This window comes from Pithys albifrons, chromosome 7 (assembly GCF_047495875.1).
Source record: "Pithys albifrons albifrons isolate INPA30051 chromosome 7, PitAlb_v1, whole genome shotgun sequence".
Classification (NCBI taxonomy): domain Eukaryota; kingdom Metazoa; phylum Chordata; class Aves; order Passeriformes; family Thamnophilidae; genus Pithys; species Pithys albifrons.
In genome coordinates this window covers 44,225,209-44,240,704 of record NC_092464.1, presented here as the reverse complement: position 1 = coordinate 44,240,704, position 15,496 = coordinate 44,225,209, and the positions used below count along the sequence as shown (strand labels likewise).

The 15,496-nt window shown below is 40.1% G+C and overlaps 1 protein-coding gene across 3 annotated transcripts in view; it reads left to right on the top strand.

Moving 5' to 3' along the window:
• The first annotated feature begins 1,711 nt into the window (after positions 1–1,711).
• Positions 1,712–15,496, top strand: part of NPHP3 (nephrocystin 3) — a 28,717-nt gene continuing 14,932 nt past the window's right edge. For all 3 annotated transcript variants that reach the window (XM_071561220.1, XM_071561222.1, XM_071561223.1), the window contains exons 1-12: positions 1,712–2,158; positions 2,824–2,949; positions 4,172–4,322; positions 6,336–6,488; positions 7,775–7,908; positions 8,159–8,319; positions 10,157–10,304; positions 10,829–10,903; positions 11,323–11,502; positions 12,915–13,018; positions 13,669–13,783; positions 14,900–15,043. In XM_071561220.1, the coding sequence (XP_071417321.1) occupies positions 1,811–2,158; positions 2,824–2,949; positions 4,172–4,322; positions 6,336–6,488; positions 7,775–7,908; positions 8,159–8,319; positions 10,157–10,304; positions 10,829–10,903; positions 11,323–11,502; positions 12,915–13,018; positions 13,669–13,783; positions 14,900–15,043 (1,839 nt within the window). In that variant the 5' untranslated portion in view covers positions 1,712–1,810. The remainder of the gene's footprint in view (positions 2,159–2,823; positions 2,950–4,171; positions 4,323–6,335; positions 6,489–7,774; positions 7,909–8,158; positions 8,320–10,156; positions 10,305–10,828; positions 10,904–11,322; positions 11,503–12,914; positions 13,019–13,668; positions 13,784–14,899; positions 15,044–15,496) is intronic.

Sequence of the window (15,496 nt, the reverse complement as noted above, 5' to 3'; positions counted from 1 at the left end):
CAACAGGGAAGCAGTATTTTTTTTTTTGTTTAGAAAGGGTTGTGTTAATATAGTCTTTATCATCCATAAAAATTCCATAATGCACCCAGAGGCAGCATTAGAAAAACAGCATTTACAGTTCTTCCAATCTGTTTGTTAATGTCAAGTGGATTATTAGGAGGAATCCAGGAGCTCTTACAATGCTACACTTTTTATTCTAGGTTTAAAGCCTGGAGATTTTGACATTCACAAACTCAGCATATGAGAATAATTCAGTTCAAGCACCAGCATGAATGTATTTTTAATTATTCCCAGAGCTCAAACAGCAGTGAAGTGGAGAAACAGCCTGATATCAACATGCAAATAAAGAAACCAAGAGCCTTTGCTTTGTTACAGAATTACAGGCTTATTTGCTGAATCACCCAACACTGTGCAGGCAATGTTAGTGTCAATATTACAGAAAACAGCAGCACCCTTTCTCTTCTCACAGTTGTCACATATTCTGTATCTGTCCTTTTCACTGAAGCAGGGGTTAAGTGGACTAGATCACCAATGTGATTTATCAATAAATGACATTCATACAAGGTATTATTTTTTCTGCATGAAAACAAAGGGGTAAAATTAGGACAAACAGCACATATTCTCCATACCCAAGCTTTTACTCAGGGAAGTAAGACAACAACTTTTTTTGTTTTTCTACTACTGTACACGAAAGTAATTTCCTCCTCCAATACATTTTGAAACTCAAGGATGTCTCATTGGTGAGACATTTTTAAGACTTTTTTTCTTTGTTAAGAGGAAACTATTCCCCTGGTAATAAGGGAGGCAAAGTCTGTTTTCACATAGCAAAATGTTTGTTACTCACGCCAAATGTATGGCAGGTTCTGAGGCGGGGAACAAATAGATGTCCTTTGCTGCAGGAACCTGTTCCACTGAAAGGAACCAAACTGGGTTTTTTGGAGAGACAGAGAGGGAAATGACACTAGGACAATTTAAGGGGCAGCTAATCCAGAGTTTCATCCGAGGCCGAGAAGCAGGACAAGGTGCCCGCACTGAACTCGGGTGTGACATGGAGCCTTCACCCAGCACTCACTTCTTGGTGGACCCACTACCAGCTCACTCAGGTCCTCTTTCTTGGAGAGCGCCAGGCGGTCTGAAAGGTCTCAGTTTCAGAGCGGTGAGAGAGAATTCACGCTCGAGGTCTGTACCACACAAAGCTCGTGGCACAACCTGCGTGCCCGTTTGGCGGAGCATCGGGCGGTGTGAGCGCAGCCCAGCCCAGGGTGCGGCACAGCCTGAGGGCTCCGGGGCGCCTTGGAGAGGGGAGAAAGGGACACCTGAGGAGAAATGGACACTTGAGGAGAAATGGACATTTGAGGAGAAATGGACACTTGAGGAAAAGTGGACACCGTGAGGAGAAATGGACGCTTTTGGTTTTTCAGCTGCCCGGCGGGGCTGAGGCATCCTCGGCGAGGCTCAGATGGTGCCAACGGGAAAGTTTGCCGTGGCCTCTCATTAGCTCTTTTTTAACCCCAAAACCCCAACCCCCGTCACTTTTCCCGCGAGGAGCAGATTCCCTTCCCCAGCCCGGCGAGACGGCCGGGGCTCCCTCTCCCTCTCCCGCTCCAGCGGCGCTCCCAGCACGGCCCCGCCGTGGGCCGGGCCGGGAGCGGAGGGGGCGGGCAGGAGGGGCAGAGGCGGCGCCGCTTCCTCCCGCTGCCCCTGCCCCGTCCGGAGCGGACCATGTCCCGTCGCCGCCGGGACCGCCCCACCCCAGGGACGGCCGCACCGCCCGGTCCCGCCGGAGGCTGCCGGGTGTAGGCGCGGGGCCATGGGCACGGCGTCGTCCCTGGTGAGCCCGGCGGGCGCGGGCGGGGAGGTGATCGAGGACACGTACGGCGGCGGCGAGGCCTGCGAGATCCCGGTGGAGGTGAAGCCCAAGGCGCGGCTGCTCCGCGGGTCCCTGCGGCGCGTCGGCGGCTCCCGGCCCGGCGGCCTCATCGGCGCCAGCTTCAAGTCGACGGCCTCGGTGCAAGAGTTGGAGTGCGTGGCGGAGTACGAGCGCCTGAGGAAGGAGTACGAGATCTTCCGCGTCAGCAAGAACAACGAGGTGGCCTCCATGGTGAAGAAGGAGGCCAAGCTGGACAGGGAGAACAAGCGGCTGCGCGCTGAGCTGCAGGTACCGCGGCTGGGGCTGCCGGGGGCTCGCCCCTCTGCCTGGGAGAGCTGTGCCAGGGACGGGGCGGGCGCCAGGGAGGGCAGGGTGCTGGGGGAATGGGTGGTGCGTGCCCCGGTGCTGCCCTGGGCAGCCGTCGGGATGCCATCGAGGTGCGCGCCGGGGAGCGGGGACCGCTTCGTGCTCGGCGGTGGGGATGGATCCCGCGGGGATGGATCCCGCGGGGATGGATCCCGTGGGAAGGGAACCCACGGGAATGGATTTCGTGGGGATGGATCCCGTGGGAGCGGTCTGAACTTGTGCATAGGGAGGTTTAGGGTGGATATCAGACAAAGGTTCTTCCCCCAGAGGGTGGTGGGCACTGGAACAAGCTCCCCAGGGAAGTGGTTACAGCACCAAGCCTGAGTTCAAGAAGCGCTTGAACAGTGCTGTCAGGCACATCTTGGGATTCTTGGGTCTGCCCTCTGCAGGGCTGAGTTGCACTCGGTGATCCTTGTGGTTCCTTTCCAACTCAGTGGATCCGATTCCGTGATTCTGTAATTCTGTCTGCCCTTCAGTAAGGAGATATGTAGGCGGCTGGGATAACATTGTAGTTAGACCTTAAAGGTAATCTAAACTCTTGTATCGGCAGTAAAACTCATTAAAACTGCTATGTTAAATGCTTTCAGGCACTTCAGAAAACTTACCAGAAAATACTGAGGGAGAAAGAAAGTGCCTTAGAAGCTAAATATCAAGCCATGGAAAGAGCTGCTACTTTTGAACATGATCGAGACAAGGTCAAAAGACAATTCAAGGTATGACTTGACTTTTATTTTTGTGGGAAAATGACCAGAAAAAAAGATGAGTGTCACTTGCTCATGTTCCCCAAATGAACGCTTCTCCAATCGCTTTCACGAGGATCTCTCCTTAAAAAACCTTGGAGTGTCACAGCTGTATCTGCCTATTTCCATTAAGATAATCCTACCAAAACTTCTCTGTAAAACTACGAGGGAAAAAGTAGAAAATAAAATTTTAAATATTAAGAGGAGACTATATAGTGATGCACATTAAACTAAATTCCTGTGTTATTTTAACGTAGGAGTATATTAATTTTTGCGAGTGACAAGAAAACATGGGCTGCCAACTGCTGTGCTGAAGAAATATATAAACACAGAGTTATATTATTTCTGAATAAATTTTATATATTGCATTGAAAGGTGTAACACCTCTAGTTTACATTAAAAAAAGTGTGTATTGGTGCATCTCTTTTGTGTGTTAAAATATGATAGCCAGTTAAGGACCATTTACACTTTCTGGAGGGGTGACTTGAAAGGCCAGACAGGTGCTTTGCTTTTCCTTTGCTGCAGTGACACTTCTACCACCCAAAACAGGACAGTAAGTCCTAGTTTAGTACTGTTTTCAAGATCCTTTATGTTCTTAATTGTAACTGGTATTAATGGTTGGCAGATATATAAAAAGAGGATTGGTTTTGACCTTACTTGAGAAAATGAGACTTGAGGAATATTTTCTTTGAATTTAAATCTAGGTTTATGTTTTCTTCCCCACATGGTGGTAATATTTTACAAGCAGGACAGCTGGAGATGCTTGATCACTTTCTATCATGGGAAATTTAAACTTCTGTGACAATAAAAAGTAAATGCAAGATTATTTGTAATTGTAAAAAATTACTTAGAAGAATAAAAGAGAACCTTTGAAAAAATTATTACACATAGTGATTTTAGAACACAAACTTTAAAAAGTGAAGAGACATTTCCATTTTTAATGAACATACTAATGCAGGATTCTAACTTTCAGAATGGTATGCTAAGGTTTAATATGGTAAATTTTTAAAAATAGATAGTTTTGAACTATGTTTTCCTACTCTTATAGACTCCCAATGGCTTCATATTCACATTTTCATGCTTTTGCCTGCTAAATGAATGCTGGAAACCTATTTCTCCAATTGAAAGTAGATAACATGAGTTCAGGAACTGATACTGAATTTTAAAAGGTTTTTTTATTATTTCTTGCACATAGATTTTTAGAGAAACTAAAGAAAATGAGATTCAAGACTTACTGAGGGCCAAACGAGAGCTAGAAGCAAAACTCCAGAGACTCCAGGCCCAAGGAATCCAAGTGTTTGATCCTGAAGAGTCTGATTCTGATGATAATTGTACTGATGTCACAGGTGAGATTTTATCCCCAGCGCTGTGTGTTGGAATGTGACTGAAGTCTCTGAATAGTGAAGCAAAAGAAAAATATTTATGTTCTTTTGAAAAAGCCTTTTATTAATCCAGGCAACTTGAAATAGTTTAAAGGGTAAAAGCAACATACTTTGCAAACTTGGTTTATATTGTGGGAACCCCACCTTTCTGGTTTTACAACTGTATAGATGATGAAGACTGAGTACTGTCTAGACACAGTGACTTGAATGTCTTTTAAAAGTTGTTCCATGAACAGTTCTGAGTTTTCTGGTAGTTTCTGAGTTTTCTGATTCTAGATCTGAGAGATCATGCTCCAAAGGATCCAAAAATCACACCTGAAACCAGAGGGAATCTTAGAATGATGACATATGCCAGTCTCAGGTGCTGTACTCTTCAGAATAGCAGAGTTAGATATTTGGCAAAGGTGAACTATATACAAAACCTTGTTTATGCTGTATAAATAAAGTATTTGATAACAACATGGGAAGGGTTCAGATGGGTGTGTGATTGATCCACTGACTTTTTATCTGATTCAAAATAGAGCAGTAATTGCAGCAGACTTAACACACATCAGGATGGCCATTACTTCTTGCACCATGAAGGGGTTACTGAGGAAAAAAACGCTGTGCAAATGCTGTTGCTTAACCTTTGTTTTGCTTATCGAGATAACCATCACATCTTGGCAGGAGTGTTTAAAAGTAGAAGTATTTTGACATACAGTGATGGCTTTTTGCATGGTAACTGCAATATCGTGGGCTGCATCAAAAGCAGTGTGGCCAGCAGGTCGAGGAAGGGGATTGTGTCCCTCTGTTGTGCTCTGGTCAGACCCCAGCTGGAGTTCTGCATCCAGCTCTGGGGTCACCAGCACAGAAGAGACACAGACCTGTGGAAGCAAGTCCAGAGGAGGGCCACTAAGATGATTAGAGGGATGGAGCACCTCTCCTGTGAGAAAAGATTGAGAGAATTGGATTTGTTGAGCCTGGAGAAGGCTTCAGGGTGACCTAATTGTGGCTTCCAGCACCTGAAGGGAGCCTGCAAGAGAAATGGAGAGAGACTATTTACAAGAGCATGTAACAACAGGACAACAGGGAAAGACTTCAAACTGAGAAGAGAGTAGGTTTAGATTAGATATTACAAAGAAATTGTTTACTGTAAGGATGTCGAGGCACTGGAACAGGTTGCCCAGAGAAGCTGAGGATGCCCCATCTCTTGCAGTGTTCAAGGCCAGGCTGGATGCAGTAATGAGCAACCTTGTCTAGTGTAAGGTGTCCCTGCCCATGGCAGGGGCATTAGAATTAGGTGATCTTTGATGTCCCTTCCAACCCAAACCATCCTATTATTCTATGATTTGATGAATGTTAGTGGTATAGATAGTAGTTTTCCTCCATATTTTTTTCTGTCTTCTTTCTTATAAAATTAACTTTTTAATTCATACTTCCCTTCTTACCTGTTTCTAAGTCTTTTTCAATTGCCTGATTCACTCCATGGAAGATTTATGTAGTGTCTTGAATCTTGTATATTGGTGAGCAGAAGTGTAATCCAAGCATATTATGAAGGGATGCTGTTGAAAGCTCTCCCAACAGCCCAAAGACTTTATTTCAGTCCTGACCTACAGCCCATTTATGCTTTTTCAGTGCGGGAACAACTCGTAAACAAAACTTGTCAGTTTTGTGGTGGGCACAAATGACTGCAGCAATACTATGAACTCTTTTCCTGGTTTGTAATACAAACCAGTATTTGAACCAACAGATGTGAGCAGTCTGTGTAATGGCAAATATTAGCAAGTAACCTCACCCTTTAGAACCGTTGATTTGCATTAACATTGGACAAGCACCTGTTTAGAACTACAGCACAAAAAGATGGGAGCAAATCTGCTAAAAGGGAAAAAATCGGTCAGTGGTGGCATGGGGCTGTAGGTTTCAGGTGGAGTATTTAGACTGATAATTTACCTTGTTGAGTCACAGTGAAGAGGGTTTTTTTTGTTTTCCAATTCTTAGCTACTGGGGCACAATCTGAATACTGGAATGGAGGAGCGCTGGGAAGTGAGCCATCCATGGGCAGTATGATGCAACTCCAGCAGTCTTTCAGAGGGCCTGAATTTGCTCATAGCTCCATAGATGTTGAGGGACCATTTGCAAATATAAACAGAGGTAAGTAATGGTAGTTTGTTTTGCTGGGATTGTAGTTTTCTATCTAATTTTCCTATGCATTCTTAAGTAATTATCTTCTTTCTTAGCTCCTTTTCAGTCTATTCTTGTGTAATTTGACTAAAGGGTTATTTGGAATTCTTTTTTGTGGAAATAAAAGGAAATGCAGCTATACATGCTAAGTTATGTTTAATGTATATGATGACTACGTTATGTGCAGCAGTGATTTTAGCAGACATCAGTGACTGGTGCTTTGCTGTGAGTAAACTAAATACTGTTTTGTTGTTTATGTTGACAATGGAAGATAGTGATTTTTCTTTCAATCTCTGCCGCTGTTCTGTTTTTCCATTTGTATTCAGATTCTCTACTTCCTGAATATTAATGTGACATCTGTGTTACTTTTCTTGTGTGATTTCCATGGGGTTTGATTCTTTCTAGGGGGCCATTTATGGAAATCTGATTGCAGGACCAGGAATGTATGTTTTTTTATGTAATCAGTGCTAGATACTTTCTTGTCAATAATTACTGCTTTTGAACTTTCCCTAATGTCCTCTTGTAAATTGGTTTCTGGTGCTTTGGTTTCCCTCACTGTTGCTCTGGAACCTTTCCTGGTTGACTTTTCTGGCAGTTTCTCCCTTTTTTCTTCAGTCCTTCAGGGTCTGATTCAGAAGTCTGTGCCTGCAAAGTTGGAGGGGAGGGTCTGCCCTGGTTTGGCTCCAGCTTCATACACTAAGCCTTTCATTATCCCATGTAGTATTGAAAGAACCTATTCCTATCTTGAAAGAAGGATCAGCCACAAAATGAAGAATCTGAGAAAGATTTAAAATTCATTGCTTCTCTAGGGCATAAATATACACCGCTACAAAAAGCAATGGACTTTTTCTCTTGAAGCGGAAGTTCCCATAATGTTTTGCTGTCATTTATTCATATGGTCTAATTGAAATGCATATAGATCTGGAGGGGGGGGAAAAAGTTTGGTTATGAGTGAATTTAATAGTCCTGCATATTGTTCCTTATTTTACATAGCTTGATTTTGTGGAAAGTATTATTGTAATGATGTAAGTATACTTAACACTCTTGTTTTTCCATATTATCAAATTGTATAACATTATCAGATGATATGGGTTCTCTAAAGTAAAATTTATAAAATTTAAATAATTGACTAAAATGTTACTCTTTTAAATAAAATTTAATATTCATAATATTAAGAGGTGATGACTTGTCACTTAAGAAGTGTAATGAGATGTGAAGATCTCTAGACCTCATTTTGGTTCTTTTTTCATTGGCAGATGACTGGGATGCTGCTGTTGCCAGTTTACTGCAGGTTACTCCTCTGTTTTCCCACTCTCTGTGGAGTAACACAGTAAGATGTTATATTATTAGTACTGATGAGACTCAGCCAGAAGTGAACATCTTCATTAGTGTGAGTACTTCACAAACTTATGCTCACTTTTATGCTGTTTTGTTTCCAGTGTGATACTGATTTAGAAATTTGTCTGGTATTTCTTGAAAGCTTTAGTAGTTGTAGTCTGATGTCACAAAAGTCAGTGAAATATTGTCACGGACTTCAGGGAAGGAAACTGCCTAGAGAAAAGAAACTGGGATTTGGTTAGTAGGTCTTCAGTACTATGCACGTGTAGTAATAAAGCATTGTTATTCAAATTTGCTTTCAGAACTACTCTCCAAAACTTCAGAGAGTCTGTGAAACAATGGGGTACTTCTTTCAAGTTGTTCATTTTTCATCAGAAAACGAAAGGCCTCTTCAGGATGTAAGAAAATGGGAAATTGAAAAAAGTTCATTAGTCATTTTGCTCCTGCATTTAACTTTGCCAAGGTGAGGATTTTCCAAACTGAGAAAAGAATGGAAACTGGTAATTTATGCAGAGTGCATAGCTTATGAAAATGTATGTGATGTTTTGCTCAGTACATTTCCTAAGCTGGTATCTTCAAAGTGATACTCCTTCATACTTTAGGTTTGCTGGTGCAGACACTCAAAAGAATATATCAGCTTTGTAGCATTTCCTTTTTCTTGTAGCTACAGATTCTCTTAAAATACAGCTTGAAAGATGTCTTCATAATGTACAGAAATGTTCTGCTTTCCAAGAGCAGCTCTCTGTTGGGCTTGAGACTGTCTGGTACGAATGTCCTCAGTGTTCTTCATTTGCTTATCTAGCCCTGCACCTGTTTGGGTTTATTCTATCACATATAAGTTCCTGCATTTAGCGGTCTTTTGGGCTAATTTCATGGCTCTCCTGTGTGTTACCTTGTGCTGGGTTTTGACAGCTTGATTTACTGAAGTGATGATGTTTTATGACAAATAGTGATGCAATGTGTTGTGTTTGTTCAGTGAGTAATCTCCCAACATTCTAGAAGAAGAAACATGATTTGCTAAATGAAAAACACCAAACCACAGATGCTTTCAGAATTATGTTAGGAGTGTTGCTGTCATGCATTTGAAAATGTTGTGTGGAGTTCAGTTTGGGGGAGAGAGGAGGTGTCCTTTTGCTGAAGAAGAGACAAAAAAGTATTAGAAAAGGTAGTATTAAGAATCACAGAGGGGTCATTCCGAAACATCTGTATGAATGAAAAAATCTGAAAATACTGCTATGCTTTAAATTTCATTTTAGAGGTAGGTTTTGGACTCCAGGGCTTTCAAGTAGTGTTGTGTTATTAGAGCTCTTGTATTAACTAGACCCTCTGTTTCTGAGAAGAAAAAAAATGGTCCACAGAGAATTAAAAGCTGGTTTAAGACACTAATAGCTAAGATTTACAACAGTGGAGTGCTTTAGGAAACAGCCAGGTGCCCCAGATGATGCTGATTTGTTTTGGTAGAGGAATTGGACTAGAGCTGCCCTACCTTTTTACTCTTAGGAAGGTAATGTCCGCTACTCAGGGTATGCTGGCACTCTGAGGGGCTGCTGTTGCCAAATAACCCAGTTTTATGTATGTAGGGCACCAGTGTTTAAGGACAAGATAAGCAAGGAAAAAAAACACCAAGGGTGTTCCTGCCAATAGTATTAATTTAGAGAATCACTCTTAAAGAAAGTCTGATGAAAGTTGTAGTGCTTTTATATGGAACAAAATATTTGAGAGATCCCATTTGCTGTTGTCAGCACCCCCAAGTCATACAGTTCCTTCTGTGGAACAGGAATGTGAATGGTATCTATGGATATTATTCACATACACAAATAGAAAGTGCTTTTGAGTTTGGAGGTGTGCTGTTCTCCTCTGTAAGCTGAGAGACGGTCCTTCATCTGACAAATACTGAAGGACTTTTCCTGTAAAGTTCAAGGAATAGAACAGAGCCTTAAGGAAATGGATAGCAGAGCATGTATATGATGCTTATTAATCATATGTGAAACCATATTGCAAGGCAATTACCTTTCATTCTCCATATTGATATGACAGGAGTATCAGCTTTTAATTTACAAATCAATGCTCATAAAAATTAATAAATAGTTTTAATGGTTTTGGTACACATAGCATAAATTTTCCCTTAGCTTTTCCTTGCTTCTGAGTTTTTCTTAAATTCTATTTGCTTGCCTTTTGTTGTAAATAGATATGACTTTTGAATTAGATTTTGAAGTGAAACCCATCTTCAGAGCTTGTGTTGATCAAACTGTTTACTACAGCAGTGTAATATAGCACAAGAATGCTGATTTCCAATCTAGTTGTTTGTTGGAGGACTGTGAAGAAGCCTTCTTGAGAAATCCAGAAGAAAAACCTCGGTTAATCTACCACAGAAAGGAGGATGGAAGAGTCAGTTCAGTCTCAGTTCAGCAGTTAATTGAGCAAATTTCTCAAGTGAACAAAGCAAAGGTATGGTATTTAAAAGTCATTCTAAACAACATTGAGTGCTAGTAGGCCCAGATTTTAGGAGAAACAGCATTACACTCTTTGCTCTGGATGCTCCTTATGTGAGCAGATTGATGAAGCTCTTATTTATGAATGATACAAAATTTTGATTAGCAGAAGAGAAAAAACCATCTGCATTTTCACTAGAAAAAAGGGTAGAATTTTTTACCGGTATTTAGACATTTAAATGGCCAAGTTATTCACCTGAAGTCCCTCTTGAGCCACTGAAGAGAAAGAAGTGTACCTCCAGAGTGATTCCTCCTGTCTGAAGATAAAACAGTTGCCATTTATTTTCCTCTGCAGGGAGAATTGTTGAGAACAACTGAAACTAGATGCCCAACTGTAAAGATTTTAGGCAAAATGTGTCTTAGATAAGGAAGGCAACAGAATGGAATTTAAATGTTTTCTAGAATGTTTTTTTCAAAGTCCCAAATACTGTTCTCAATTGGATTTAGAGTTGCATCATATTTTGCTGTTTACTTTTTCAGATGATTGACCATGTTGGAGGTGTGGAGGAAGGAGCATATGAAATCTATAATTGTGTGGAAAAAATAATTAAACAGGTACAATACATGATGCAGTTTAGCTTTTTCTGTTCCTGCTCTGATTTATGATCGTAAATTATGTCTGTGTGATTACGGTATACTACTTAGATGTAATGTGAAGAATTTTTTTGTGTTTTATCATTATTATCTGGCAAGCAAAGAAATGTGCCAGTGGAAAATAAAATCCCAAACTGAGCAGTGCTTTTATGGACAGAGGAAGAAACCCCAGGGGAAAGGGATCTATTCATGACCTGAGTTAGCTTTTAATTCCTCTTTATCATAGAATAAGGAGAGACTGCATAGTCCCTTTTGTCCTTATTCTTTCTTGTGGTAAGTTGCTTCCACTATGAGATGACTAAAATCACTGTCTTGAGACCTGTGCATTTAGAGCTAACTTGGTTTCATCTAATTGCATATTTATTTATATTCTTACTTAGGATATACTGGGGTGTGAAATGACAGAACTAGAAAGCAAGGATTTGGCTAACAAGGAAGACTCCACGGCTCCCGAAGAAGAAGTTTTTGGTGATGTGTTGTGGGATGCACATGATGAACAAGAACAGATGGAAGCTTTTCAGCAGGCCTCTAATTCAACATGCGAGTTGGGATTTGAGAAAGTAGGTGCATTGGAAAGGTATATGGATAAAGAAAAAGTCATCACTCATTTCCATCCCTTGCTAGGCAGGATGTACTCCTACAGAAGAGGCTGTGTCTGAGAGCATCCCTGAGGCTTTTACTCCTTATGCTAGAAGAAACCATATGTTTTATATAGATGGCATATTTCTTTTCTGGGAGAGATGCCAGTTTGTGTGTTGTTGAATGGCATTGATGAAGAGGTAGTTGTTGTGCCTGCTCTGAGGAAAAGCACTATAATGGTGTGCCACAGGCAGTGTGTCCTCCTAGACTTTAGTCATCAATAGAAGATACTCTGAATGTCTTCCTTTTCTTCTTTTTTCTGCTCTTTTATCTTTTTCCCTGAGGAAATCCAGTCTCTATCCTGACACCTGTATTGGATCTTTAGGCGATGACTAATAAATAGATTTCATCTCATCTTGCAGCCATGTAAGAAGACCATAGGAAACTTTAAAGTAAAAGGCTGCTGAATAGCTCAGTCCTTACTGATAGCTGGAAATAAAATTTTTAAAGCATTTCAAGTTGTCAGTATCAGGAGATACATTGAATACAGAGGATACATTGAATGTAGGAAGATAAACATTAAAGTCATCACAGAATGTGGTGCAACACCTTATTTGGGCAACATTCATTGATGTTACAATGTAAAATAAGCATGCAGTTTCTGCATTATTGTATTTAAATTCTTAGTACTCCTGTTTTACTAGCATAATACATTCTTTTACTTCGTTACTGATATATTGGCAATGATTGGGAGGATTGTACCATCCTTACTACATTCTAGAGCAATAAAATAATAGAATGTTAAGGAAAAATACCAATGAATATCTTAAAACGCCTCTTACTTTGAAGAGAAAATATTTCTCCCAAGAGGATGAGGGGTGTGGTTTGTTTTTCTTTGTCATCTGCTACAACATTCTTGGACATCCATGTGGTGAAAGAAGGCCTTCTTTTGTGTGCTTCATGTCTCAAAATATCATTTATGGCAGGTGCCAACTTTGAAGGCTTTGTCCTGGCAACCATATCCAGTGCTGTGGGGGAGTTTGGGGAAAGAGAGGGCCAGCAAACCTGAGCAAACATTGTACCCTGTTGCTTTACTATAGTAGCACTAATTTGGTTTCATAGCACTGAAGGATCCATTTTAAGTAGAGTTTGGGGAAAAAAAAAAGTGTTTTTTTTCATTTTACACTTTTTTAAAAAAGGGAATAAATTCTATGGTTTAAGTTTCCTTACAACATTTATTTCCATTTGTATTAGATTGCATTTCAGTAGTTATTCCTTTCCCTTAATATATTGATACATGCATTTTGAATCTACATGGTTTACAATACCAGGCACTGTATTTCTCTCTTAAACAGCGGAATATTAATGATGATTATTTCTTTTTTTTTAATAGTATTTTGAACGTCTAAATGACTTAGTAGCAGCACCAGCACCAATTCCACCACTGCTTGTATCAGGAGGACCAGGCTCTGGGAAATCCCTCCTTCTGTCAAAATGGTATTTAATTTTTTTTTTATATGAATGAAATTTAAGAAAGAAGCTTCCATTACATTTCAAACATCATATCAGTCTAATTAGAGGTAAAATGAGGGCATTTGCAAAGCACCGAAGTTATTGAAGCATCCTGGAAAGATTTGTCATATTTGAGTAGCTACTTCCATCTGGACTGCCTCTAATATCTACGTGACTCCTGATGCAACCCCTTTTATCTGTCTTTGCCCAGCATTACTATGTGGTTTTGGTAACACAACAATGTCGCCCTTTTCTGATCCTCTGGAGTCAAACTGAAATAAAGAAAAAATCCTAATAATTTATCATAGAAATGTGTTTTGTGGCCATTTATATGCTATGGCAAAATCTGCTTTCATAAAAATAAATTGATGATGCCATTGCCTCTTGAAAGTTCCAGTCCAGTGCCAGGAAAGGCACTTGTTAATTGATGTCAGTACTGGGGAGAGGAATAATGGAGTCTGACATTAAAGGTTCAGTCATGGCTTAGCAAATACCTATCGTATTTTGTAAGATAAACATGGAACACCTCTAGGTAAGATACTGTATCTCCTTTGGCACAACTGATGTGTTTTGTTTGAGTTACATTTGCAAAACTACACTGTTGAGTCTTTTTTTTCCTTCTCTTCTGTCTTTAGGATTCAAATACAACAGAAGCATTCACCAAACACTCTGATTGTCTATCACTTCGTTGGGAGGCCCATGTCTACCAGTTCAGAATCTGCACTGATAATTAAACGCCTTACTTTAAAGGTATGCTGTGTTTCATAGCCTGCATTGCCTCTTGCTTTGGAAAGTGCCACTGTGTGTCTGTGTCAAAAGATAAAATTTGCTACAGATCTTTCTGCATTGGTGAAAAGTAATACAAATGTAATATAAAAGCGTTCAAGTTCAGATTGGATGGGGCTATGAGCAATGTGATGTAGTTGAAGATGTCCCTGCTCATTGCAGGGGGTTGGACTATCTGACCTTTAAAGCTCCCTTCCAGTCTAAACTATTCTTTGAGTCTATGAAATGTGAGGCATTGTAGAATGGGGAGAATCTGAATAAAGATCAGTTAAATACAGTGAATATAGATCAATTAAATAACATCTCTGGGAGATTCATAATAGATTGGCATTAGCAGTTTCCAAAGGTTCATATAAGCTCCTTCCAAAATCCCCTGCCATCTGGCCAATGACAGAGGCAGGTGGTACTTCTTTTGTATGTGTGTTTAGAAACCTGGGGCTGTATTGACTAGTTGGCACCATATTGTCCTAGACTGAGCTCTCTCCTATGTTAATTTATTTTTAATGGTGGGCTAAGTATGTGGGGAATAAGTGAGGAGTCTTTTTGTGCCATGGTCTGAGCTTTCTTTTTCCATCACAGGATGCACTAAGGACCTTACAGGACTAAAACCTTAAGAAAAATGAAATCAGTTGTGCTATCCATGCAATTTTCTCATTTATTTTAGAAGTTTGCCTATTTAACCTGTGCAACTTTAGGTCCTTCAAGTCTCCAGGTTTCTTGTCCATTGTGTAAACTCAGGTTATCTCTTTAGAATTTACACACCGAGTTCAATAAATACTGTTTGCAGAACAATAAAATTTGTTCTGCATATGCCAGCTTTCTGCATATACTGGAAGGATAGAATTGTGTGTGAACTTGACTGGAAAAATTGCCTCAGTAGCACATGGGGTTTTGGGTTGTTTTTTTTTTTCTCTGTGTGTGTGTCTGGGTTTTTGATTTCTTTTGTTTGTTTGTTTTTGTTTAGGGTTTTTATTTTGGTTTTTTGTTTTACTTTTTCTTCCTCTTTTGTCTATAGCACTTCTTTTAACTATCTGCTGATTTTTAAGGTCGAATTTCTTGTATATGTTTATAATTCTGCAGCTTATGCAACACTCTTGGTTAGTGTCACCTCTGACCTTTGATCCAGCTAAACTTCTGGAAGAGTTTCCCCGTTGGCTGGAAAAACTTTCTGCACGCCATCAAGGCAGCATTATTATAATTATTGATTCCATTGACCAAATACAGGTATGCTTTCAAAATATTTGCCATTAGTCAGTCTAAAAGAAATCTTGACTATTGGAATAAGTTCAACTATAGCTGTGTAACAGAAATATTAGTGTTTGCTTTGCTTAAAAGAGAACATATAGAAAATAGTTTTGTAAAAAGCACAATTGAGTTATTTTTGTGGATGAAATTTGTGTTGAATTTTTTTTTCTAAATTTATTTTAATACTCTAATTTTTGAGCAGTCTGACTACATTACTTACCCGAAGATTCAAGGCTGTGAGCTGACTTACCGGGCATGCAAATAGCCTTGTTTTAAATGAGGTGAACATTTCAGCAATAGTATTCTATCTGCTCAATTTAGTGTAGAGTACTGCTGATACTTATAACTAGATCATTTAATACTGTCTCAAGAACTAGACCATGAACAATTTTTAAGGACACTGGAGAATTTAAGACTCGTTTTATTGAGTGG